A 23,204-nucleotide genomic window follows, 5' to 3' on the forward strand; every position below is an offset into this window, starting at 1 on the left:
CATGTGGACGGCTTCGCTCATGTCGGAGTAAGAGAAAATATGCACGCAAATGCACCTAAACCCAACACCAACAGGTACGTGAAGCTGGCACCCGACAATTCCCGAAATGACTTGACATGAAAAATTTTGGTGTTGTTCAGACAGTTTCAGATCCAAAAGCATCAGCCATTTGTTTGATTGTTCGTCGGCATAGTGCTCTTGGCCTTTCTCTGGTTGGCCTTTTGTGGAATGAACTTTCAGGATGTTTTTCCAGTGTCTGCGAAGTAACACCCCCAACAGGTCAGGTTAGTTAGTACTCCCTCCGTTTTATAGTGTAAGTCATTCTAATATTTTCCACATTTATATTTATGCTAATATATATATATCAATATAAATGTGAGAAATGATAGAATGACTTATGTTGTGAAACGGAGTTAGCAGTAAAAAAGCAATTTCCCTCTCTTTCTTTCCAGTATAGCAGTGGCTTCTGCAAATGATAGTAATCCACTGTGCAGAACTGTAGGATACACGTACGGAGTAGAGTGTGTACTATGTGTTGCACAATGCAGAGCCATGAATGTGATTGCTGTTGTCTGTACATCATCCAGCTATCTGGAATAGTGTGGCGCCACGAGCTCGTCTTTATAGCTCTCTCGCCTATGGAGTATGGACAACTCACGGTCACGAGCAAGCAACCAATGGGACGAGAGAGAATGAGCTCCCCAATGAAGAGGGGCTGAAACAGTTGAGTGAGTGAATCATGCCCATCCTCAACGCCTCATCATGGGCGCGTGGCTTCACCATCAAATCCATCATGGTTTACATGGGAAAAACGCCGCAGAGGCCAGAGATACAGCCGAGTCCAAGCTGGTGGCCTTAACTTCTACTCCCGTCCCATAATATAAAGGATTTTGAGTTTTTCTTGTAACGTTTAATCACTCGTCTTATTCAAAAAAAATTGAAATTATTATTTATTTTATTTGTGACTTACTTTATTATCCACAGTACTTTAAGCACAACTTTTCATTTTTTATATTTGCAAAAAAAAATTGAATAAGACGAACGGCCAAACGTTGCAAATAAAAATTCAAAATCCCTTATACTGTGGGATGGAGGGAGTACGAGTACAAGTGTCAGAATTTGTACAACTCTAGAGGCCCAAACTATCAATCCAGCCCAATCCATTTGCCAGATTCATGCCGTACAGTCTATGGACGCAATGCGGATTAACTTTAGATCACTGACATATAAATATGTAACAAAGTGGATTAATATGTTATTAGTAACCCAAAGTTAGTGGCTTAGGGTAGAGGATATTGTTCCACAGTCTGTCCGTGAAATCATGCACCATGATCATAGTAGGTCGTGCCGTTTTAGTCGATCAAAATGTTACTCCAATGTGTTTCAGTATATTGCTATACTAGTGTTTCAGTAAGCGCCGGAGCGCAGCAAAAGTTCCAATGTGCTTACGTATCTCTACAATTCTGCAGCACAAGGAGAGGTAAAGTAATTAACCTGAAAATTAACTAATTATCAAGGCTTTAGCATGAAGCGGTGGTGCTGCCGCTGCCGCTTGACGTGAAGCTGACGCCGCTCATGGACCCTCCGCTGCCGCCCAGACCAGACGCCTTCTCCTTGGCCGCCCTCCGGATGTCGGCTTCCCGGCGGTCGGCGAAGGACAGGAAGGACTGGAGCTTGCTGCGCCGGGAGAGGGAGCGGCTGCCGTCGCTGGCGGACGGCTGCAGCGCAGCGGGGTCCTCCTCCGCGGCGTGGCGGGAGTACTGGTAGAAGAGGTTGCAGGCGTGTATGGCGAGGGCGAAGATGCAGGCGAGGCCGCAGATGAGGAACAGCGCCGAGAAGCTGTACACGTCCAGCCGGTCCGGATCCTGATCCAGCTCGCTGGCCTGCGACATGGACGACATGTCGCTCGCCAGCCACTTGTCGTGGATCCTCTGCAGGTCGCCGTTCTCCGACAGCTCCAGGATCGCCGTCGACAGGTCCACTGACAGCGGCGAGTCCCTCGGGAACGCCTAACAATAATCGTACACACGTTTTGCATGAGATGAGAAAAAAAAAAGCATGGAACTCACTATCAAAAGGAAAGTGTTTTCATCTCCCCGAAGATATCAATCATTTCTTGCATACCATCTAAATAGTTATAAAAAAATATTTTTTTAATAATATAGATTTATAAAACATATCACTATAGAATAATGCAAGTGTAAATTCAACCTCTACAAGTTATAATAAAATAACAAACTTATCTAAAAAAATAATAATAAAATAACAAGTATAACTACGAACGATAACAATTATAATTGCAAGTATGTTAACTATTTTTAGTTTAATTTGTTTTTTTTGAACTTGAAGTGATCAAATTTAACCATGCATGTTGTTAATTTTTTTAAAAAAACTTAATGGTTATTTAGTTGACATGTAAGAAAAATGTAAGAAAAGATAGATGTCCCCTGAATTAGATAATCCATCTCCCACTGTCAAACTGTGAGAGAAAAAAGAGGAGAACTCACGAAGCCCCAGCCGCTCTTGGTGAACTCGGAGCCCACGACGGCGAACTTAGGGTTCTGATACAAGAAGAGCTCAATGTACGGGCGCTCGTCGACGATGGCCGCAACGCCTCCTTTGCTGGGGCCAAGGTCAAGTGCCTTCTTGTACTCCTCTGGTGAGCCGAGCGCCTTAAGCCTCGAGTGGGCAACGCCGAGCTCCTGGGCGAGGTAGTTCTCCGCGAAGGACCCGACCTGAAACCCGATGGGAACGTCGCTGGTGATCAAGCTGTCGATCCCGGTGATCGGCGACGTGAGCTGCTGCACGGTGAGTATGGAGGTCAGGCTGGCAGTGTAGCTCGACTGGATGATCAGAACGACGAACAGCCATATGATGATCACGAAGCGGCCGAGAGTGCTCCTGGTGTCCTCTCCTGTATAAACATAGAAGAAAGAGTAGCTCCTATGAGCTGGAAAATTCCATCATGGTTATTGAAAATGTCGAGAATGTGACAAGCTGTCGTTTCACTCACTGTGTGCGAAAAACAGAGTTGAGAAACTGAACCTGCAAAGTAAGTAGAACATGAAGTGTCAGGCAAATAAAACCAGTTCATCGTCCAAGAATCTGGATAATGGTGACAGAAAACATGGAATGATATTTGCAGGAATTGTACACGCGATAAATACAAACTGACGAAATTATAGCCTTACCAGAACACAGTAATAAGCTGTTTCGCAGGAGGGCCACGGAATTCATCATTGATTCTATGTTCAAGCATCCAAACTACTGTCCCTATGATAAGAAAGAACAGTCCAGTGACGGTCCACATCTTGATCGTGAATGGCTGCAGAAAGGCCCATCCACCCGAGTTCTGCCTCTTAACAGAGGTAAGGACCACAAGCCCAGACGACACATATGGCTGAGTGAAATCAACAACCTTTGTTCGATTTGTGATGATAGTTACATCGCCTACCACAGCATCAAAGTCCTAGCCATGAAAGATACACATAAACCAATCAATCATAAGCTGATAAGCATGATGCAAGTTTCAGAATTAGGACTTACATCTGTTATAATTTTATTGATAAGCTCCGAATAGCTTGGATTCTCCCTGTTGTTCCCAAAAGGTACAAACCTATACGGAACTGGATATGCTAACAAGTTTATTGCAGCGACAAACACATCAATACAGAGTCCCCGCACCATTCCAGTTTCACTATCAACTGATACAAATTGACGGTAACTTACCCTATCGGGAACTCCAATCTTTATCTCATTTCCATTGTTAGGAAAAACCCATCCCCGAGGCTTATTTATAGTCTCACCTGGCCAGATCACATCATGAAGTTTTTGAGTTTCTCTAGTACGATTTGCTGGTTTCTTGTAGAGAGTCTCAGGAGATATAACTGATAGCCCAGAATAGTTGGACCAGTAACCAACTGTCCGCAAACCAGATCCTATTATGCTGACAATGTCATATGCAGGCTGGATAAGATTACCACCTGAATCAAATTTTACTGGGCCAGTTGCACCCAAGAAGTCTACCTGGTGGATTTTTTCTAGTAGCAGCTGTCCGCCGTCAAAGACACTCAATGCTTCCAAATTCAACCCTCTTCCTGAAATTTCATTTAGTTTGGGGTCAGGAGAGAAAGAAATGTTTCCGCCACTATTGAAAAATGCATCCAGCGCATGAGCAAGCATCCAGACAGTATCATAAGCATACAGGCCATAAGTACTAAGCAAGAATCTGCTGTGACCACTATCCTCCTTAAGCAATTCACTCCATTTTGAAGACAACATACTCTTCCTTCTGGTATTTTCAGTGTGGTGACGCAATGTAAGAACACCCTGCATTGTGCTCAGTAATCCAATGTCGAGATGTACCGATGGATCAAGGTATGAAGTGAGCCAATCTGTTGCAATCCACGCATACCCATTGGATACCATGCCAAGTTTGAGTGCTTGTTGGAAAACCACAAGTCCAGAGTCGGGATTCGCATGCAGGATGATGACCCGAGACTCCATCATTGCAACCTTGATCAGCACATCAGCTATTTCATTGTTGCTTGCTCCTGGCCTAAATGGAGCTTTATACAGGATCTTAGATCGCCTCTTGGAAAGTTCATCGCCTAAAGAGGATATTGCATTTCTTCCATAATCATTATCCACAAATATGGTTGTCACTTGCTTCCACCCATAATACTCAACTAAGTCAGCAACAGCAGTCATTTGAAATTGATCACTGACGGTAGTCCGCACAAAGAACGGATACTCAAGTGACGAAAGAGTTGGATCAGTTGCAGAAAAGGACATCAGAGGTACGTGGAGTTCATTTGCAAGATGAGAAAGGACATGGGCGGTGGTAGAAGACAATGGGCCGATGATTGCCACTGTATCTTTCTCCATGAATTGCAAGGCTGACAAATGCAAAGAAGAAGAAGAAACTAGTTATGTTTTATACCATGTGGTAACATAAGTCCGCTTGACTCAGTGGCAGAAAAAGCACGAATGGATTACCTTGCACAATGCCAAGAAAGCGATTGCAACTGGAATCATGCATATGAAGATCCAGCTTTGTTCCCGGAAGGATATTCGAATCATTGTTGATGTCATTGACAGCAGCAAGGACGGCAACTGCGGCAACTCTCCCAATTGTTGAATTCCTTGCGAACTGAGCTCCAATTCTCACTGCATCGGGCCTCCCAGAGATGTTTTGGCTTTGTGCGCAGGAACACAGACAACAGAAAATACTGAACAGATAGAAAATGAACTTCATGGTGACAAAGTGACCTAGAGGATTAATGTAGTGCTCTTTTGGAATTCATCCTTCAACGTAACAACGCACATGCTGGAATAACCGAGGAAAAATTCCTGACGATGCCTGTTAAGCACAGGTATAGCGTTACAGATTAGAAAGCGAGAACACCAGGTTACAGAGGAGCACAAATCATTAAATAAATAAGAACTGAGGTCCAACAGGCAACAGAACCAAAAGGGACATTCCTCGAGAAAAAGCACTTGCAAGGAACCACCAAAAAAACAAAAGATAAAAGAACCAGAAGAAGAGCAGCTGAGATGAACTCAACTACTAACTTTTTAATGAGCTATAGAGGGGCAAGAACATCGGAGTATGAAGTTGAAGAGGGAAACCAATCTTCTTTTCAGGAATAAGAAAGTGTGGCACATACAGCTTAAACAAACAAATCCCCATGGAACTGAACCTCTCCCCTTTCCCCTTTTCTTTATGTGGATTCAGGTACAGTTCCTCTTACCATTTGGGTCTGAAGCAACCTCTTATTGGTAGGTAGTTGCTTCTGCTCGGATGACACGAGATAGCTGTGAAGAACTAGCAGCCCGTGTGAACAGGAACAATTCTGGTGACCTCCCGAAGCCTCACCAAATGTGCCACTGCAGCGGGTTCTGTTTCTCAAGACCTCGCTTGCAGTTCGCCTAGCTATATCATGGCAACTGTTTGGAGCCCAGATACTAAAATGGGTTAATGACCGCCTGAAATGTTACGACTGAGTGTCCCTACTCCCTAGGTGTCACTTTCTCAGGCCAAGTACGATCATTAACCCCTTTTTTTTTCAGAAAATATTCAGGCCCTCACATCAAACATGTGGTTGGAACTTGGAAGACGAAAGCGTACCGATGGTAAATGCATCTACATTCTACATCGCTTTTACACATGTGATATATGTAAAACGGAGTAATACTGGTTTGTATGAATTTGTGGTAGAGCATTCGTTATCTGCGTACCAGTCAAATCTCGTCAGGTCGAATCATTCACAGGGACGGAAGGACCCCACCCCCGTGCGCGTCAGCGCGTGAAGAACAAACTCTCTTCGACACACACAAAAACAAACAAACAAACAAATGAGCTTAAGTATAAACGATGAGGAGATGAGTTTCTGTGCAAAGATATCTGCAGATATCGAGCTTAAGCATTCGGATGGCCAAGATAGTTTGACGATCCAAACCCACATACGTACCTGAAAAAGGTCAAGAACAACAACATCAGTACAATGACTTGGTGATAAACAACACAAGCTGATTTGTTCACTGAAGACACGACGTTGGGCCCGGCAATCACATCTGACAGCGAAGAAATTTGTAGCATCCTCGTTAAATTTCCGGATCCTATCACGGTCATTTAGGTCTTGGATCCTTTGCACATGGCTTGCAGCAACTCTTCCGAGTTCTGAGAACGACGTGCTCCTTTGAATGTGTTCTTTCCTGGTGTACGCATTCCGTTAACTAACACACAATAAAGACTAGTCAGCATAGATATTTCAGAAGCGTCTTTCTTAAGTTCTGATAGAAAGCGTCTTTCAGAAGTTCTGATAGAAAGGAACAAGAACGGACCATCTGAATTGCTTCCGAAGACGCCGATCATCTCAATGTAGATGTCCGGGTAGTCTCAAGCATTCTAAAGTCTAAACCATATTGCAGATTGTTTTTCTCAAAAGTCAAAACAACACGAGTATAATGCACAAAAAGTCCAAACGACACGAGTATAATGCACAAAACCAGTATATTGCAGACCGTTTTCCTCAAAAGTCAAAACAAAATGAGTACTACCACAGTAGTATCCAGCCTGTTCCATTAAGAGAATTATTGGCAAGAAGATAGGCCCACAGAGGATCATTCCAACAAAGGATCCACGGAGATGGATTAAATATTGATTTTATCCACAATCTGCACGCATGATTGAGCTAAATGGCATTTACTCTAGAGTTGATAACTTTCAAGGCTACATCTTTCACTGGTAGTAGTAATCAGAGCAAAAGATTACCCGCGTAATTCATACTTCACTCCTTTCAGTTCAAAACTTGCAACACTGGTGGACTGTTAAAAACAACTTAATTTCATAATTGTTTCCAATATGTTAAAAAAACAAAATGAAACTAAAATGGTAGGCCATACAACAGGTCCATTGGTCCCCCTCTTAAACGGTCCAAAACTTGGATCAAGATGGTACACCCTGTCTGGGTCCCTACTCAGGTCTCCATCCGCAACCTTTTGGCGGGCGAGCTGTTGCTAATATCTACCGTACTGATCCCATTGCCTTCTACACTAGTTTCTGCCATGTTTTTGAATTGATCCCTAAAAGTCCATCCAGGAAAATCTGACTCTTGAAATAAACAAGTTGGTGTAGTTCTGTAGAAAGCAAGGGGAACTTGTTTTATCCGCCGTCGTACCTACAATTCAAAACCAGGGTTGGTAGATTTTTAGTAAATTCCCAGTGATTATTTAATAATAGACACTCAAATGGCAGCGGATAAGACAAGTGACAAGACTAAACTTTGGTTTAACAATAACTCCAAAAACAAGCAGGTTTGTCGGATTCATTTCAATAGAAAAAACCATGTAAACATGGTTCATATGTATATGCATAGAACACATGGTGAAATCTAGTGAAAGGTACGCTGGATGTAACATATCCCTAATATTTTGCGCATTGGTGTAAAATACATGTGCATGCATACAGGCATACATACGAGGGTGAGTATAGTGTAAGGTATCGGACAGACAAACCTCATCTCTGAAAACTGTTGCGTAGGAGCCTGAACTAAAGTCCGTTATTTTCATCTCAGTAGTTTTGGCCCGAACAGTGAGATCATTTTCAAGTGAAGCAACGAATCTGACAATAGTTAACAGTATCACAATAAATGAGCTAAACAATCAAACAAGAAATGTAGATGTCATAGAAACAGGGCATCAAGCTTCCCGGTACCTTGAAACAGCAGGAGAGTAATGATGGCGCAGTGTGTCTATTTCCCATAGAGAACTTCCTGTTGTGCATTTTCAAGTATTAGTACATGGTATGCAGAAAACCACTGACAACTTAGGAATTCAGGATTGCAAAGAAATGAAATGAAGAAAAATATGTTTGATACAGGTATCACTTACGCATTGCACCAGACTTTGCAGGGTCAGTCTCTTCATTGTTGAAAGGATCAGCGCCAACCTTCTTACGTTGACTAGCTTCGTTAAAGATTTCAGAATCATTTGCATCAATTTCCTGAAAATTATTCAGAAGAGCAATACAAACAGCTTACGGAACAACACAAAAAAGAACATAGAATGTGGACTACATGAACATGATGCCATTCACTTTGTTGGCACAAAGTGGCTGCCCAGGGAAGGATATCAATCAGCAGCTACTATATATTATATATATGCACCAAAGGGTACAACAAGTAACATACCCAATGGACCAAAAAATTTATTGACGGGTGTCTCCGCAGTAGATTGTGAATTAAAGCAATAATAATAAGAGCGCCAGCAGGTGGAACTGAAAGGGTTAGTCTACTCAATCTTTTTGCAAACGCGGCAGCAAGATATGCAGGAAGATATGAAGATTTCAGACATGCATCCAGAAGCTGCAATTTTAAAAAAAAAGTCAAAAAATGTAAAAAGGAAATCCATAATAGATGGTAAGAATAATAAAATAATCCTTAAAAAAAGAAATATGCACAAAAAAAATCTCATATTAACTTGTATTATCGAGTTGATTCATGGATTGAAGATTGGTGGTTCATAGCTCAAACATATGGGTGACAATTTAGTGCCTTGATTCGCTTAGTTGCACCCATGAGTCTACATGAATTAAGGGTGTCAAGTGCCATCTCTTTTTCCACAACCACAATTTATAGAATGTCACTCAATGGCTGCAAGTTGTGGCTTAAGAGAATAAAGCGAGTGACAAACAATGCCAAAGCAGGTGGCAAACATACCCCTCCTTGGTTCCCATTATCCAATCCGATGGATATTAAAAAGACCACAGGTGTATTTGGATGTGGGAGGCTGCAGGCATCAGGTTAGTCAACAAGTCTAATATGCCATAACTGGTATAAACCTTTTGCATGATTAATTCTCTTTTTAGCTATCACATCAAGATTGGGTATTCTGCTACTGTACCGCCTGACGAGTGATTACTGCCTAAGACCTAACCAAGTATATTACAGATTGCTGGAAAATGGATATCTACAAAAATTAGATTTATAGAAATCCTACAGAACGCCTTCAAAAACGTGATGCTGGGTGTGGCAGTCATTTTATTAAGACGATAGAAAGTGTTGGTGGAGTAACAGTCCAAGCTGCAATCAGTTTACACTTGACATGACTTGATTAACAGATGATAATGCCACATCATATTTACTGAGATACTTACTTGCAAGAAAACTGCCCGATGTTTCGCCATGAAAACAGCAGGAGTCAGTAATGCATAGAGTTTGTCATAGAATTTTGGATATTCCAGGCCATGTTGTGTCATAAGAATGAAAAGACCACTTAGGGCCATCACACTGATAACACCACCAATGTCATATGATCTAGTCAAGAAATCACTTCAACACCAAAATACAGAGGTTATGAGAATTCTATTAATGGTGTCAAACAAATATGCAGATCAAATGGAATAACCTACCACAAGATGGCCGGGTTCGACATTGAAGGAATTACATTCTTATGAATTGTTGCAAGGACCTGCAATTTATAGATCATCACTGCTCAGTACTCGCAGTTAATGTGCACTAAAAGAAGGCAGTATCACAAAACAAGACCAAAATTCTTAGTGTGGCAACAGCAAACAACAAAATTTGTTGAACAAATAGTTACATCACCCTAATTGGCCATTGAATTATTACAGTACTCCAAGTAAACTAAGTCCATAAGGCTACATGTAAATAAGTAAATTACATCCTCGGAAAAATTGCTGTTGCAAGAGTGCTCATGCAACACTTATACCATTCATAAAAAGTTAAAGATGAAGCAATTGAGACCAATTGCTACTTATTGTAGAATGTTGAAAGGGCGAAGGTCTGGTTTCAAGCCAAGAAAAAAAAAGAGAGAGATAGCAGCATCACATCATTTCTAATTGCTTTAAGATAAATTAGAGATTAACCTCCTTGTACACATCAAGCGGAAGTGGCAGCTTGAGAAAGGATATCCAGGCTTTGCTGAACTTTGATTTGAGTTTTTTGTTAATGTAAGTAGCAGAGCAGTCCTGCAGAACGTTAAAGCTTAGTCACTAGGCAAAGTTGCAGTTTACTTCATGAAGTGTATATGAAGTACCTCAGATGAGTTCTTTTCTCCTTTGGAAGAAAGGCCTTCACAAACAAAAAAGAGAAGTCAGAATAACATCACTATTCCAACAATGTTGCATAGCAAAGACCAACAAATGAAAAGGAGCGGAGATGGATAAGTGAAGTAGGCAAGTAGAACATTCAAAAGGAACAATGACTATGAGACATGTGGGTGTCTTTGTGAGAGAGAATTCAACAATTACAGAAAGTAGGGGTGGGCGTCCAGGTTCTTCGGTTCGATTTTTACCGCTTGGTGGATTTTTGGCTTTTAAGAAACACCAACCGATCTCATCAGGGAAAAACCAAACTACTTCGATTTGGTTTTGTTTTTTTTACTAAAGAAACCGACCGAACAATCTGCTTCCGCCCCACCTATGTGTGATGGCCATTGGGCAGTAGTCTGCCAGATCCCACAAGGGTCCGCTGCTTGAATCATGCGAGGGCGTGTGCGTGGAGCCACCGTCAGCAAAAATCATGCGACGAAAGGGCACGGTCTCCCACGCGCTCTATCTGTTGAGAACACTGTCCTCGGTTTTATCAGGAGGCTCGGTTTATAGGAGATTTACGGGAGATAAGTACTGATCTTCCAACCAAACACCGAAGCAGCCAATTATAAAAACCAAACCTGCCACCAGACAAACTGCTACTTAAGTTCGTTCAGCCTTCAGTTAATGGTTTATATCTGCCTACCCCTAACAGAAAATGGGTCTCAAGGTTCTTCAATAGATAAGGACATACATGAAAAAGGGAATGCAATGTATAAAAGGACAACTGTAAGTATTTTTACATACTGGAAAATAGAGCCTTCAAAAGAGTTAAAAGACTCACCAACAGTACTCCACATATTAAACTTTGACTCCTGAAAATCCAAGGCAGGAATATGCGCCAAAGTATTGTATATATTGCGTACATAAATAGTGCCTCTGTTATAGCAAGAGAGAAGATCAGAAGAATATAAATGGGACTAAGAAAGTTGTTAAAAACTAGAAATGTATAAACATTGGCAAATCACACTACAAGTGTTTTATGGGATATCTAAATCAAACAATTACACGATCAAAATAATTCACAACATAGATCACTACCTGCAAGTCTTCAAATGATATTGCAGGGGTAAAACTTTGAAAAGCACATGCCATTGTACTTTCCAAGAACACACCAACACAGAAATGCAAGCATGAAGTACAAGCAACACATCAGAGTACCAATTGTTCCTTAACAGGCAGAGATGGATCACATGAACATGTAAAACAACAACAAAGCTTTCCCAGCTTACCTTTTTCTTTCGAAGCAATACTGCAAAACATTTGCGTGCAGGCATTTGAAACGCTCATTTAATGCAATGCACAATGGTATATTGGTTGGATCTTACCATAGGTAATACTATGAATTTATGATCACAATCATCCAATCTTAATATATGTATCATGTAAAAGAGCTTAAGCATACCTGTCTTCTGGCCCATCATCGCCACTATGCAAGACACTCTTTTCAGAACCTGATAAGAATAGAATGAGGTAACTAGTTTGTAATAAGTTATATTTTTTAACGAGAGAGGGTATTACCGGTGGCTTTATTGCCTATACTGCTGGCGATCTTGTCTAAGCTAGTGTAAGTGAAGTAACTACAGAAGCAAATGGAGAAAACAATTAAGTATATTACAAGAAAACATTAAAAAAATGCATGGTAGAAATACTGCAGAACAAGTTAGCAAAGCACTCAAGGTAAGATTATCAGGACCAGATACTAAAGTACAGCAAAAATTACTCAAAAGGTGACCACGACATACCAAACATCAGTGTATATGAAGTACTTTGGTCCAAGCAACTCTAGCAAAGGATCAATTGAGTCGGTAGCATGAATCTGCACAAAAACAGGCAAACTTAGCAGCAAGCGAACAGTAAAAACTAGTCCACGAGTTCACTTCTCAGCCAAACCACCCCTAAATACTGCTAGTATTATAGTATTTCCCCAATTTCACACCGATGCAACAGCATGAGAGGATAAAAACTCACCAAATTGTGGATAAACTTGTGGTAAATTGCCGACTGGAATCTCCCATCCTTGCCCAGCTTCACGAAATCCATGAGCGCATCAAGTGCCAGATCCTACAGTGAACAAAGGAGCATGCTAATCGAACCATTCACCATCAAACCATCAACCGAGCACACAAATGAATAGGTGCTGCAGCAGCACTCACCCTGATTGCATCATCACTGTGCGGAGACACGGTGAGCTCGACGAGCGCCGCAACGAGCTCGTCGAAACGCTTCCGCAACCAGGACCTAAACACAAGCTCGGGGTCTGCATCCCCCGCGGCCGCGGCGGCCGTGGCGGCGGCGGAGGGGATGGAAGGGAGGAGGGGCACGAAGAACGACTGGAGCGAGATGAGCGCCTCCAGCGCGAGGTCCAGCGGCGCGGAGGGGGAGAGGAGCGCGAGGAGGGTGGGGGCGTGGTTGAGGTTGGCGCGCGACGAGAGGAGCTCCTCGCCAAGCGTCTTCACCTCCCCTAGGGTTAGAGCTCCGGTTTTGGACCTCCGCTTCTTACTTCCCGCCGCCGTCGCCGACGACGATCTCCCCATGGCTGGACGACCGCGCGCGTGGGGGAGGAGGCGGCGGCGAGGCGAGGGGACGAGGTGCGGCCGGGCGGCGAGGCTGGGGAGAGGAATTGTTCGCGGACGCGGGTTCTGGGGTTTATTGACGGATGACACTGGCAACTGGGTCCCATATGTCAGTTAGGGCCATAAGGCAAAGGCCTAGAATGAAGGAAAATGGGTCTGTAATTCGGCCCCATGGGCTATGCCACAGGCCCAAAATATTACCCCTCGCCAACAACAATTTCGGTCTAGAGTCCGCCCAATTACTTGATCTGGCCCAAGGATGGCTCACCCAGTTATGCAGCTTTCAATATGCTTTGCAAAGGTGCACGGTACTCGGCGGCTTGGCGTGCATCTAGCCATCTAACACAGCTGAACTTGAATTCATATTTGAAAATCGCGAGACTAGGCCATTCATTTTTTTCATATTTCATACATCTATCCATCTAACAAAATTGTTCTAACACAGGAAAAAAAAGAGCATCCAGTTTTCAAACTTACCTATGAAATCAACCAGGATATACATTCTTTTTTTTCCATTTTACTCTTGACAGATCCATTGCAGCAGTCTTGCTTTTCAAGACGGTGTAATTGCTTCAGTTTTCCTTGAAGAAGCAGGCACTCCTTTTCTCGTAGCCAAATGAAGCTGGTTGTCACTGAAGTCTGAAGGCCCGTTCGGTACAGCCAGCGGAGCTGAGGAGCAGTGCTAAGGCCGCTCCATCCTTGTAGTGTATTTTTCCAGAGCGGTCCGGCAACTCCGCTCTATATTGTCAAGGATCTCCGAAGTGTTTGGCAAAACTTACCGCGACCTTTCAATCAGAATCTCGTCACACTGTTTAGATGTTTAGCTGAAGGTTCTTTCGGGGGGAAGGCAGAGCGCTTTCGGCGGGCTTCACCATTTTCATTTCTTTTTGCTGTCCATAAGGACGTTTTATTGGTGTGACCAAGAAAGGCTGCCAAAAAAAATGCTCAGATGCAACATGAAAACAATGTGAAAGAAAGATTTTAGTTGAACTTCATTTAATTGTATTTTCCATTTGAAACAATCTAAATTGGATTTCAAGGTTGGTTCTAATACCTGCAATTTTGCGGCACCCTCCATGCCAATGCACTCAATCTTTTCAAGCTTGGAGGTAAGGACAAATAACTCCTCCAATCTTCCATCATAACTCTTAGATCATGTACCTTGCTTTGCAGTCCAATGCAACAGTTAGCGTGCATGGTGCAAACTTTGTTTAGATCTCTGCTTGGTTCACAAAATCCACCAAAGTATGAAGTACTCAAAAACTTAATTTTCAGTCCAATATCTGAAACATAAGGGTCGTGCTTGATGACATTAAATACATCCTGATCATGAAGGCCAGGATATCTCAATCGTGAGGAATACCAGAAACTGTAAAACTCTATGCTTCGTTCATTTGATTTCACGTAGTTGAAGCCTCCATTAGCAATGTTTCTCAGATCAGTTGCATTCCCAAAATAGTGGTCACAAGCAATCTGAAAATCGCCATCAGGATAAAAATAAGGAAACGGACTGCGAAACCACATGATATCTGCATCCTGAAATTTATCAAAATAAATGGAAAATAAGTATATGAAAGTGACAACCAAAAGACACCTCCATTTCATCATTGTTTTGAAACAACTAGCGATCATATTATGAACAAAAGAAAATAGTAATCTCATCATGGTTAGTAACAAAGCCGAATCACTTGCTGTTGGAATTTGCAAAATGGGAATAACTATTTATCAATGGTGACTGAACTGCATGCAACAGAATTTACCGAGAATATGAAGCTAAAACCACTTTCCAGGACCAGCCGCAAGAAATCTATCCTTTTCCACATCATCTCCAGATACCCAGAAGTCAAGAACCTCTTCTCCTCAGAGAAATCCACACCATCAGTTCCGAGAGCAAAGCAATAAGGATGGATCTTGAGACATTGCTTGTAAGCATTCCAATCAAATGCTATAATGACAAGATGGTTTATAAGTGAACTTGTTCTAACACCAGATCGAAAACTGTCAATGAATAGGTCTATCACTGAGCCAGGAGAAGCCCATGCAGAATTAAGAGTGGTCAATATAACCGTGTTATCTCCCATTGAGGCTTTCTGCAGGACTTGCTCGAGTTTCAGATCTTGACTGTCCTAGAAGGATACAATTAAATAAAAGGAGAAAGTTAACTGGAAAGTGGCCGCGCAAATGATCACATAAAAAGTAGTTCAAAAATTAAGATGGTTATTCTGAATTTGGACTATTAGGGCCTAGGGGACAATGAATACATGAAACATACAGCTAAAATGAAATCTGAAATGTAACATTGACAGCTAAGATAAACAATAAAAAAACTTAGGGTCATTATTACTTTCTTAAATTTTCCTAAAGTCCTGCAATCAAAAGCCATGTTGGCCTTTCAATTGCCAACCTAGTCAATTGTTCAATGTGAAAACATCCGTTAATAATCAGCTGAAACAAAGCAAATATGTAAGGTACCAAACTTTCTGACATTACTATGGTGGAGAAAAACAGTAATCTACTTCTCTTACAAAATTCAATGAAGTTATCCACATGTCAATGACACCTAGAGCAGACACTACCGCGTCAGTAACATCTACTCCCACCGTCCCAAACAGAGGGAGTATTTCACTAGGTGGAAGTGATTCCCATGTTCAAACTGAAAAACAGATTGGAAGGTTCTGGCTATCACATATGTGTTCACTGTTCTTCTGTCTTTTAACACAACAACACCATCTGCATTTACTCGTGTGTGTTTACTATAACATCTAAACCCAACTGGATAGAATTGCTTCATCCTAAGATAAACCCTTCAAGATAACACATCTCTAGTGCAGCCACTACTAAGTATTGTGAACACAATATGTCATTACGCATTGGCAGTAACAGCTCTAAATTAGACTACACTACACGAGATCGCAAAATCCAACCACATGAACTGATCATAAATGAATCCACGAACAACACCGCACTGCGAACTTATTAAACCCTACCTGACATTCACAAAACTAAGAGGAGAGGACCAATGTTTTTTTTTCTCCTTTTTGAGCAGAAGTACTACCAAAATTTATCGTTGTTCGTTCATGGTTTAACAGTGGATATCATTCCAGTTCCAGAGCAGTTACACTAAAAATTGGGAACCAAACGAACGCCATCAGTAGGAAGGGAGGGGGCAGGATTACCAGATCATCATCCCGGGCGGCGCCGTCCTCCTCGGATGCGTCGAGCGAAGGCAGCGGGTCCCACTCCCACGAGTCGTGCAGCGACCGCGACACGGGGCCACGGTACAGCACGGCGAAGGGCAGCGCGACGAAGATGGCGAGGAAGAGCGCCGCGGCGGCTCGCTGGAGGGAGCGCGGGCGCGGGCGCGCGGCGGAGGGCCTGCGCGGAGGCCTCTCCATGTCGGGATTCGGAGAAAAGGGTGGCGGTGGAGACCGGTGGTGGGCTGGTGACGCCGGTGGTGGTTTGCCGTGGAGAAGAGAATGGGCAGAGAGCGGCACGGACTGATGTGGAATGGCTAAAGTATAGTAAAGTACGCGGACTGACTCGTGGCTATTCGTACTCAGTATCAACCGCCTAATTTAATTGATGAGTGAAATACACTGACGGCTAGGGGTGGAAACGAGCCGAGGAAAGCTTGGCAAAGAACAGGCTTGGATTGGCTCGGTTTGATTAACTAAACGAACTAAAACAGCAGCTTGGCTCGGCTCGTTTCAAAGCTCGAGCCAGCTCGAGCCGGCTTGTGATGCTAGCAGTAAGTAAACACTACAACAACAAAGCAATCAATTTTCAACAAGTAAACGTCAAGTATGCATCAGGATCAAACTCCTACAGGTCATGTAGGCCTCAAATAATGCAAATTGCAATGCAGTAGCAAGAACAACTAAAAAAGAGTGAAGTATAGCACTAACAGTAACACAAAGTCACAGATACATCATACATACACTACTGGTACGACAATTTTGATTTATTTGCCTTAATCTTTCTATTATCAATTCATCACGCACATACTACACGTACTATTGCTCTACAATCACAAGACCAATAGACCACAAGTGCTAAGACCACAACATGCTATTGCTACATGCATAAGAAAAATAAGAAAACACATCCCAAAACCTCTTCATCCTGGGCTCGTCGCAGCGAAAACTGCCGTCGGTGGGTTGGTGTCTCGGCGAGGTGATGAACAACATCGAGTCAGGGAAGGTCGGCGCAGGGAGCGTCGAGCGGAGCTGGGGAGGAAAGCATAGGGGAGGGAGGCGGCGCAGGGAGCCTCGCGCGGTCGCGCCCTAGGCCTCGAGCGGTGTCGCCTGTCGCGCGCGCGTTGAAAGGCGTTGGACTCGGTGTGACGGGCTGGCGGCGTGAGAAGGGGTCTAGGGAAGGAAATGACGAGGGAGTGGGAGAGGAACGGTGAGGTTAGAGTTTTTCATGGGCCAAATCAGCTGTTAATGGGCCAGGCCATTTTTTTCACAAGCTCGACAAGCTTCACGAGCGGCTTGCGAGCAGCTTGGGCTCGGCTCGATTTAGAAGCGAGCCATGGAGGCAGCTCGAGCTCGGCTCGTTTAGTTTTCAAGCCGAGCCAAGCTTTACGAGCTCAAGCCAAGCCCGAGCTAAGCTCACGAGCCCGAGCTTTTTATCCACCCCTACTGACGGCGAGTACTTACTAAGATCCATAAACTTACAAAACACGTATCGAAATTCGTAAACTTGATTTAATATCTCATCCCAGTCCAAAACCTTATTTGACTGTGGTCTTGCCTACGTGGCATACTACATGGATGATGACATGTAATTTTTTTTTTATTTTTTCTCCCTTCCGCCGCCGACCTGTCAGGGCCTTCTTCCTCCTCCGACCGGCAACCGCCATGGACACCCCTCCTGTGCACGTCGCTCCCCACGACGTCACTGTCCTCGCGCCTTCCCGACTCGTCCGCACGTGCAGGGGACACGGTCATCGCCCACCTCCCCCACTTCCCCACACAAACCGGCGGCTGACCCAAGCCGCCCGAGATATTGTCGCCGCCTTCCCCTCCCGCTTCAAATCTGCTCACCCTGGGCACAATTCCAGCCTCCCAAGGATATAATGTCCACCCCTGCTCCCCTCCACCATTTTCCCAACTCCCCAAGCTCATCGTACCCTCTATCGCATCCTCCATGCCGCTCCCTCTCGCCACCGTCTTCTGGCCGCGCGTCGCCGACACCCTAGCCACCGTCGTGCTAAGCGGAGGAATAAGATAAAAGAAGATGAGGAAAAAGAAAACGGGGAAAAAGGAAAAAAAAGGGCCATGTCATCGTCCACATGGTGTGCCACGTAGGAAAGACCACGGTCAAACGAGACTTTGGATTAGGATGATACAATAAACCAAGTTTAGAGATCTCGATGTGCGTTTTGTAAGTTCGTGGACCTAAGTGAAACCTTATGACAAGTTTAAAAACCGCTGGTGCATTTTACTCTTGGTTGATTAATCGGATGGTAAGCACAGAATTTGGCTTGAACAATGAGTTTGATGTATGCATTTTAAACTGTTTTTTGTTTTGAAGCATCAAACAATTGGCTAGATGTCGCGTGGTTATGTCAATCAACGAATACGATGAGACCCAGTGGCTAGTGTGATATGAAACTGATGCGCAATAGCAGCAAAATGGACGGAACGGAAGAACATACTAGTGGCCGCAGGTGCATTTCGACATCAATATTCACGATTGGCATCCAGGAACAAATGCTCCAACACGGCAACATGCCAACACCTCACTGAGTCCTCACTAATCCTCCTTTCCGAACCTTCCAAACCGGGAAAAAAAATCTTCATCTAAAACGTGGTATTCGCATCATTCTGTGTACAATTTAGTTTTCACAGTGATTTGCTGTGAAACGGAACACGCGGAAACGTACCAAAGACCTGCCCTCCCCGATGAACAAAGCTAGCTAACATCTACCATCGGCATATTTGTAAATGAAAAATAATTTGTGAATAAATTTATATATATGTGTGTTTTTAACTATCTAAAACAAGGATTAAAAATAAACTTCGATGAAAAAACCCCGAAATCAACTCCAAATTTAAGGTTAAAAATTTAAATTTTGGTTGATAGGCATAAGCATAAGCGGAAAGATGAGGCTTCAGGAGTCCATGACAACGTATGATCAAAGGTGCTCACAGTAATCAGCAACAGCCAAGCAAGCTAGGGAAGCAGGCAGCGGTTTGTTCTGAGTTCTAACCACGGATGAGAGAGAGACAAACCAGGCATAAAGCTACTTTCATTCAGAATTTCAGATAGAGCAAGCATGCAACGTTAATTATTCTTGCTGAATGCTACACACAACAAACAAAACATAATTTGCAGAAACCTGAAAACAGCAGGTGCCTCACTCTGATCAGCCTGGTTGCCTGCTTGATCCAACAACTCGTGGTCGTGGACTAACTTGGAAACTAACTACACCTAAGCCTAATTTGACATACTGCACATCGGTTTTGCAAGCAGCCACAGGAGTTTTCCACAAGGATGTGGATCTTCCTTAAACAGCTTGACAAGAGAAAGGACGACACTGTTTGAGTTCAGTTCCAATCTGATTTGTTTTGTTTCTCGTCGTTGGGCTCATCAAGTCTCCTTTTGAAGATATCTGAATTACGAAGCTTTTCTCTAGATTCATGTGCTGATGGAATTCTCCTGTTACCGCTGCCCTGAACCATTGTAGGAGAAGATTGCCAAAATTTAGTTGAATAGAGATTCATAACATCAGATTATAAAGTTCATTTATATTGTACCATTCTGATTGATTTTCCCTTGTTTCTATGTTGAACATCCTCCTTCAGAGCACTAGGGAAAATAAGCCTCCAAGCTCTCTGAACAAACCTGAAGGTCTCGATATCACCAGTCCTGATGCTTGCCTCTAGCTGCAAGGGAAAAAATATCAGCAAAGAAGCTATAGCTTGCCAGAATACTGGAATTGCTTGCTCACTGACCTGAACATGGAGAATGCAGGCAAAGATGCTAGCTATAGGTAACCAGCTCTCTTCGGGCGACAGTGATAAATTTGTTCTGAAAATTGATGCTAGTTTTTGTTGGTTACCTTAGCAGACAGCATGAGTCCAGTATCTAATAAGACAGGAAAACTCCATAAAGTGTAGAACAGTCCATATAAAACAAGATCAACCAACATACATGGTTCAGTGGTTCCCCATAATTTCACATGAAACACTCAAGCAATTTGATCTTACTCGAAGGAGGCCCAAGAGATTATTGATCCTCAAGACTATTTTTTTATAGATTCTACAATCGGATCGTTATTACAAGCATTTTCTCAACCAGAGAAGATCCAGTGATAAGTAACACTACTAACAGCTACCCAAGACGCCATACATTACAAAGTGGAGGTCTAATTGGTCATTGCAAAAGTGTTGGTCATGATCAAATTAAGCCAACACAGCAAACAAACTCAATTAATCCCAGTGCATAGCCACATCCAGCATGACAAAGGGTAACCATATTAGCAGTTCATAGTTTGGAATTTCAAACCTCAGATAAGGAGCCAAGTATGCAGCGGCGTAGAACAGATAACGCCGCTTCCCGCTGTCCAGCCACGCGAAGATCCAGCTCTAATCGTGAAGTAAAAGACAAAAAAAAAGAAGGGGTCAAATCTAAGCAGAAGGAACAAAGAGGGGCAGCAAGACTATCCTTAAGCTCTCACCAGCCAGTTGAAGTAAGGCAGCAAGGAGATGATCCCCATGACGCCCATCCTCGTGTCCGTCGCGCCAAACTCCCCTTCCTCCTCGTCGTCATCTCGTCGGCCTCTCGACGTCGGGAGCACGAGGGAGGCTAGCAAGCAGGCGCCGATGGCGGCGGCGAACGGCGCGTCCTGCTGCAGGTCAGCCCGGCAGGCCAAAGCACGCCGCTGCAGGCGCGGGCGCAGAGGGTGCGTCACTCCTCCGCCTCCTCCATGGGAGGTGCTCAGGCGGGCGCGGCGGAAGGGCGGGCGGAGGGCGGCGGCGGCGGCTAGCATCGGGGTTGGCGTTGCTGGGAGAGCAGGGCAGAGCAAACCAGGCAAGGTTGGTAAGGGAAAGCCCCTTTCCGCCTTCGACGGATGTGGAAAGCTCAAGTTTACGCCTTCAAGAGGCGATCGCGCATCCTAGTCCTAGTTGCCGATTAATCCCTCACACGGGCCATGAGTTTTGGGCCAGAAAACAAACTCCGAACGGTCCAATTAATTATTGTCGGGCCTAGACTTCAGAGCCATTTAATGCCCAGCCTGTCCAATCCCTGGTCAATGGGCCTCACCATCAATATCGGTCCATCCCTGCTGTTGCGGCAGAGTTGCACACTACCGAGTCATGGTTGACGCCATCCATGACTTTGACAAAAAGGCACCCATCCACTTGTCCACATCCACGAACGTAGCCGTAGGAGCAATGGAGCATAGTGCTGAACACTGCAAGTATATTCGCGCGAGACAGTTCAGTTCACCAAATGTCCGTTTGGTTGGAGGGAGTTTTTAGAAGGGATTGGGAGTTTAGAGGGATGAGACTATTAACTGTTTTGTTTGATTGGGAGACATGAGAATTTTGGTGGGATGAGGATGAGGAATTGAGGAAGAAACTCCCTCATTTTCAATACCTGGGTAGGAGTAGTAATTGGGAGGGAATTTCTCCTTTACTCTGTCTAAACAAATCTCAGCCAACCGTTTCCATTAATAAACTAATCTCCAACTAAACTCCCTGTCAATTTTCACCACCTCTGCCAAACAAGATATTGGGAATAAAAATCAAATTCCCATCTTAATCTCACCATCAATTCCCTCGTGTAAACTCTCAATCCCCTTCCCTCAAGTTGCCAAACAAGCTGTCAACGGAATTAAAACAAAACTCCAGAACCTACGGCAGTATTTGACAACCCGACGTTGCTACAAAATGTAATATAGTTTGTCACGAACTCACTTACTCACAACAGTAACGTTTCGCAAAGCAACCGAAACGTTTAAACAAGTTGTCCGCAAGAGAAAAAAAAAAGGTCAACCCAACCACTCGGAGAAAAAGGTACTCCCCCCAAACCGGAGGAGATGACGCAAATGTGATCAAACTTTTGGTTCGTTGGTTGGTCGTTCTCCGCGGCGGAAGTGAGGTAGCGAGCGAGGCGGGCGTGCGGTAGCAGTAAAAGGGAGGAGAGAGAGAGAGAGAGAGAGGGGGGGGGGGCGCTGCCACCGACCAAAGCTTCGTCCTCGTGAACTCTGATCAAAGCATCGCAACCAACCAAGGCTGTGTTCGCATGTGGATGATGGGAACATAGTGACTCCGCACGGAAAACGGAGCAATCCATTAGCACGTGATTAATTAAGTATTAGTTAATTTTTTTCAAAAATAAATTAATTTGATTTTTTAAACAACTTTTGTATAGAAACTTTTTGTAAAAAATACACCATTTAGCAGTTTGAAAAGCGTGCACGCGAAAAACGAGAGATTTGGGTTGGGAACCTAGAGGTCCGAACACACCCCAAGTGACCAACCCCTCCTCCTCCTCCTCCTCCTCCTCCCCGATGTCGTTTCACTTCACCGCACGCTCGCTTTTTCTCTGAAGCGGGAGGCAGCAACAGCAAGCACATGGCCGTCGGCGCGCGCGCGCCCGCCTCTGCCTTTCCCCCGCCGGAAGCTTTCCCCGTTGTCCAGGCGCGTGGGAGACAGACAGGTGGGGCCGGCCGAATCGTTCCCTCTGATTTCCATTCCATAAAGTCGGCGCGGTTCGTGGAAAGGAAATCGTTCACCTCATCACATCACCTTCACCTCACCTGCTCGATCTGCACCTTCGCGTCAAGTGGCATTCAATTCCTTTCCTATTCTTCCACAAGGCTCGTGACGGACGGGAAAGAGAGAATTGAAGTGGCACTGTGGCAGCTGCAGTAGTGTAGTAAAATACAATACGGAGTACTACTATTCTACTCCGTACTCTAATCTACTCGTACTACTAGTACAGTGCAGTGGTACATAGGAACTATCTCCGTTTTAAAAAAAAACAAATTACAATGGTGC

The 23,204-nt window shown here is 43.9% G+C and overlaps 4 protein-coding genes across 10 annotated transcripts; all 4 read right to left on the reverse strand.

The window, feature by feature from the left end:
• Nucleotides 1-1,234: 1,234 nt before the first annotated feature.
• GLR3.1 (Glutamate receptor 3.1) lies at nucleotides 1,235-5,964 on the reverse strand. 5 transcript variants are annotated; one of them, NR_175257.1, is made up of 8 exons: nucleotides 5,754-5,964; nucleotides 4,999-5,362; nucleotides 3,730-4,898; nucleotides 3,547-3,626; nucleotides 3,192-3,469; nucleotides 3,014-3,045; nucleotides 2,508-2,914; nucleotides 1,235-2,009 (listed from the first exon to the last, which is right to left on the reverse strand). NR_175257.1 is itself a non-coding variant. In NM_001402416.1 (7 exons), exons 2-7 carry the CDS (start codon nucleotides 5,255-5,257, stop codon nucleotides 1,521-1,523), a joined length of 2,817 nt encoding a protein of 938 aa, NP_001389345.1. In that variant the 5' UTR covers nucleotides 5,258-5,362; nucleotides 5,754-5,964; the 3' UTR covers nucleotides 1,235-1,520. The 5 variants fall into 5 exon arrangements, 3 of the variants coding, with proteins under 3 accessions (NP_001389345.1, XP_066165238.1, XP_066165237.1); NR_175258.1 differs by having other exon boundaries at nucleotides 3,547-3,635; NM_001402416.1 differs by having other exon boundaries at nucleotides 3,547-4,898.
• A 1,308-nt stretch (nucleotides 5,965-7,272) lies between these two features.
• LOC4336790 (glutamate receptor 3.1-like) lies at nucleotides 7,273-13,272 on the reverse strand. 2 transcript variants are annotated; one of them, NM_001402415.1, is made up of 15 exons: nucleotides 12,772-13,235; nucleotides 12,587-12,679; nucleotides 12,361-12,434; nucleotides 12,137-12,195; nucleotides 12,021-12,069; nucleotides 11,400-11,494; nucleotides 10,561-10,595; nucleotides 10,391-10,492; nucleotides 9,914-9,972; nucleotides 9,659-9,833; nucleotides 8,694-8,867; nucleotides 8,395-8,506; nucleotides 8,219-8,276; nucleotides 8,020-8,125; nucleotides 7,273-7,682 (listed from the first exon to the last, which is right to left on the reverse strand). In NM_001402415.1, the coding sequence occupies exons 1-15, from the start codon at nucleotides 13,150-13,152 to the stop codon at nucleotides 7,482-7,484; spliced, it is 1,773 nt and encodes a 590-aa protein (NP_001389344.1). In that variant the 5' UTR covers nucleotides 13,153-13,235; the 3' UTR covers nucleotides 7,273-7,481. The 2 variants fall into 2 exon arrangements, with proteins under 2 accessions (NP_001389344.1, XP_066165280.1); XM_066309183.1 differs by lacking the exon at nucleotides 8,694-8,867 and having other exon boundaries at nucleotides 7,326-7,682; nucleotides 12,772-13,272.
• A 282-nt stretch (nucleotides 13,273-13,554) lies between these two features.
• LOC4336791 (uncharacterized protein At4g15970) lies at nucleotides 13,555-16,711 on the reverse strand. Its single transcript, XM_015780318.3, has 4 exons — nucleotides 16,368-16,711; nucleotides 14,952-15,317; nucleotides 14,246-14,664; nucleotides 13,555-14,120 (listed from the first exon to the last, which is right to left on the reverse strand). The coding sequence occupies exons 1-4, from the start codon at nucleotides 16,584-16,586 to the stop codon at nucleotides 14,099-14,101; spliced, it is 1,026 nt and encodes a 341-aa protein (XP_015635804.1). The 5' UTR covers nucleotides 16,587-16,711; the 3' UTR covers nucleotides 13,555-14,098.
• A 2,713-nt stretch (nucleotides 16,712-19,424) lies between these two features.
• On the reverse strand, nucleotides 19,425-21,266 carry LOC4336792 (uncharacterized). 2 transcript variants are annotated; one of them, XM_026025180.2, is made up of 5 exons: nucleotides 20,876-21,266; nucleotides 20,704-20,783; nucleotides 20,151-20,226; nucleotides 20,041-20,081; nucleotides 19,425-19,868 (listed from the first exon to the last, which is right to left on the reverse strand). In XM_026025180.2, the coding sequence occupies exons 1-5, from the start codon at nucleotides 21,185-21,187 to the stop codon at nucleotides 19,703-19,705; spliced, it is 675 nt and encodes a 224-aa protein (XP_025880965.1). In that variant the 5' UTR covers nucleotides 21,188-21,266; the 3' UTR covers nucleotides 19,425-19,702. The 2 variants fall into 2 exon arrangements, with proteins under 2 accessions (XP_025880965.1, XP_015633876.1); XM_015778390.3 differs by having other exon boundaries at nucleotides 19,953-20,081.
• Nucleotides 21,267-23,204: the final 1,938 nt, after the last annotated feature.

The sequence above is a fragment of the Oryza sativa genome, chromosome 4, assembly GCF_034140825.1.
Source record: "Oryza sativa Japonica Group chromosome 4, ASM3414082v1".
Classification (NCBI taxonomy): domain Eukaryota; kingdom Viridiplantae; phylum Streptophyta; class Magnoliopsida; order Poales; family Poaceae; genus Oryza; species Oryza sativa.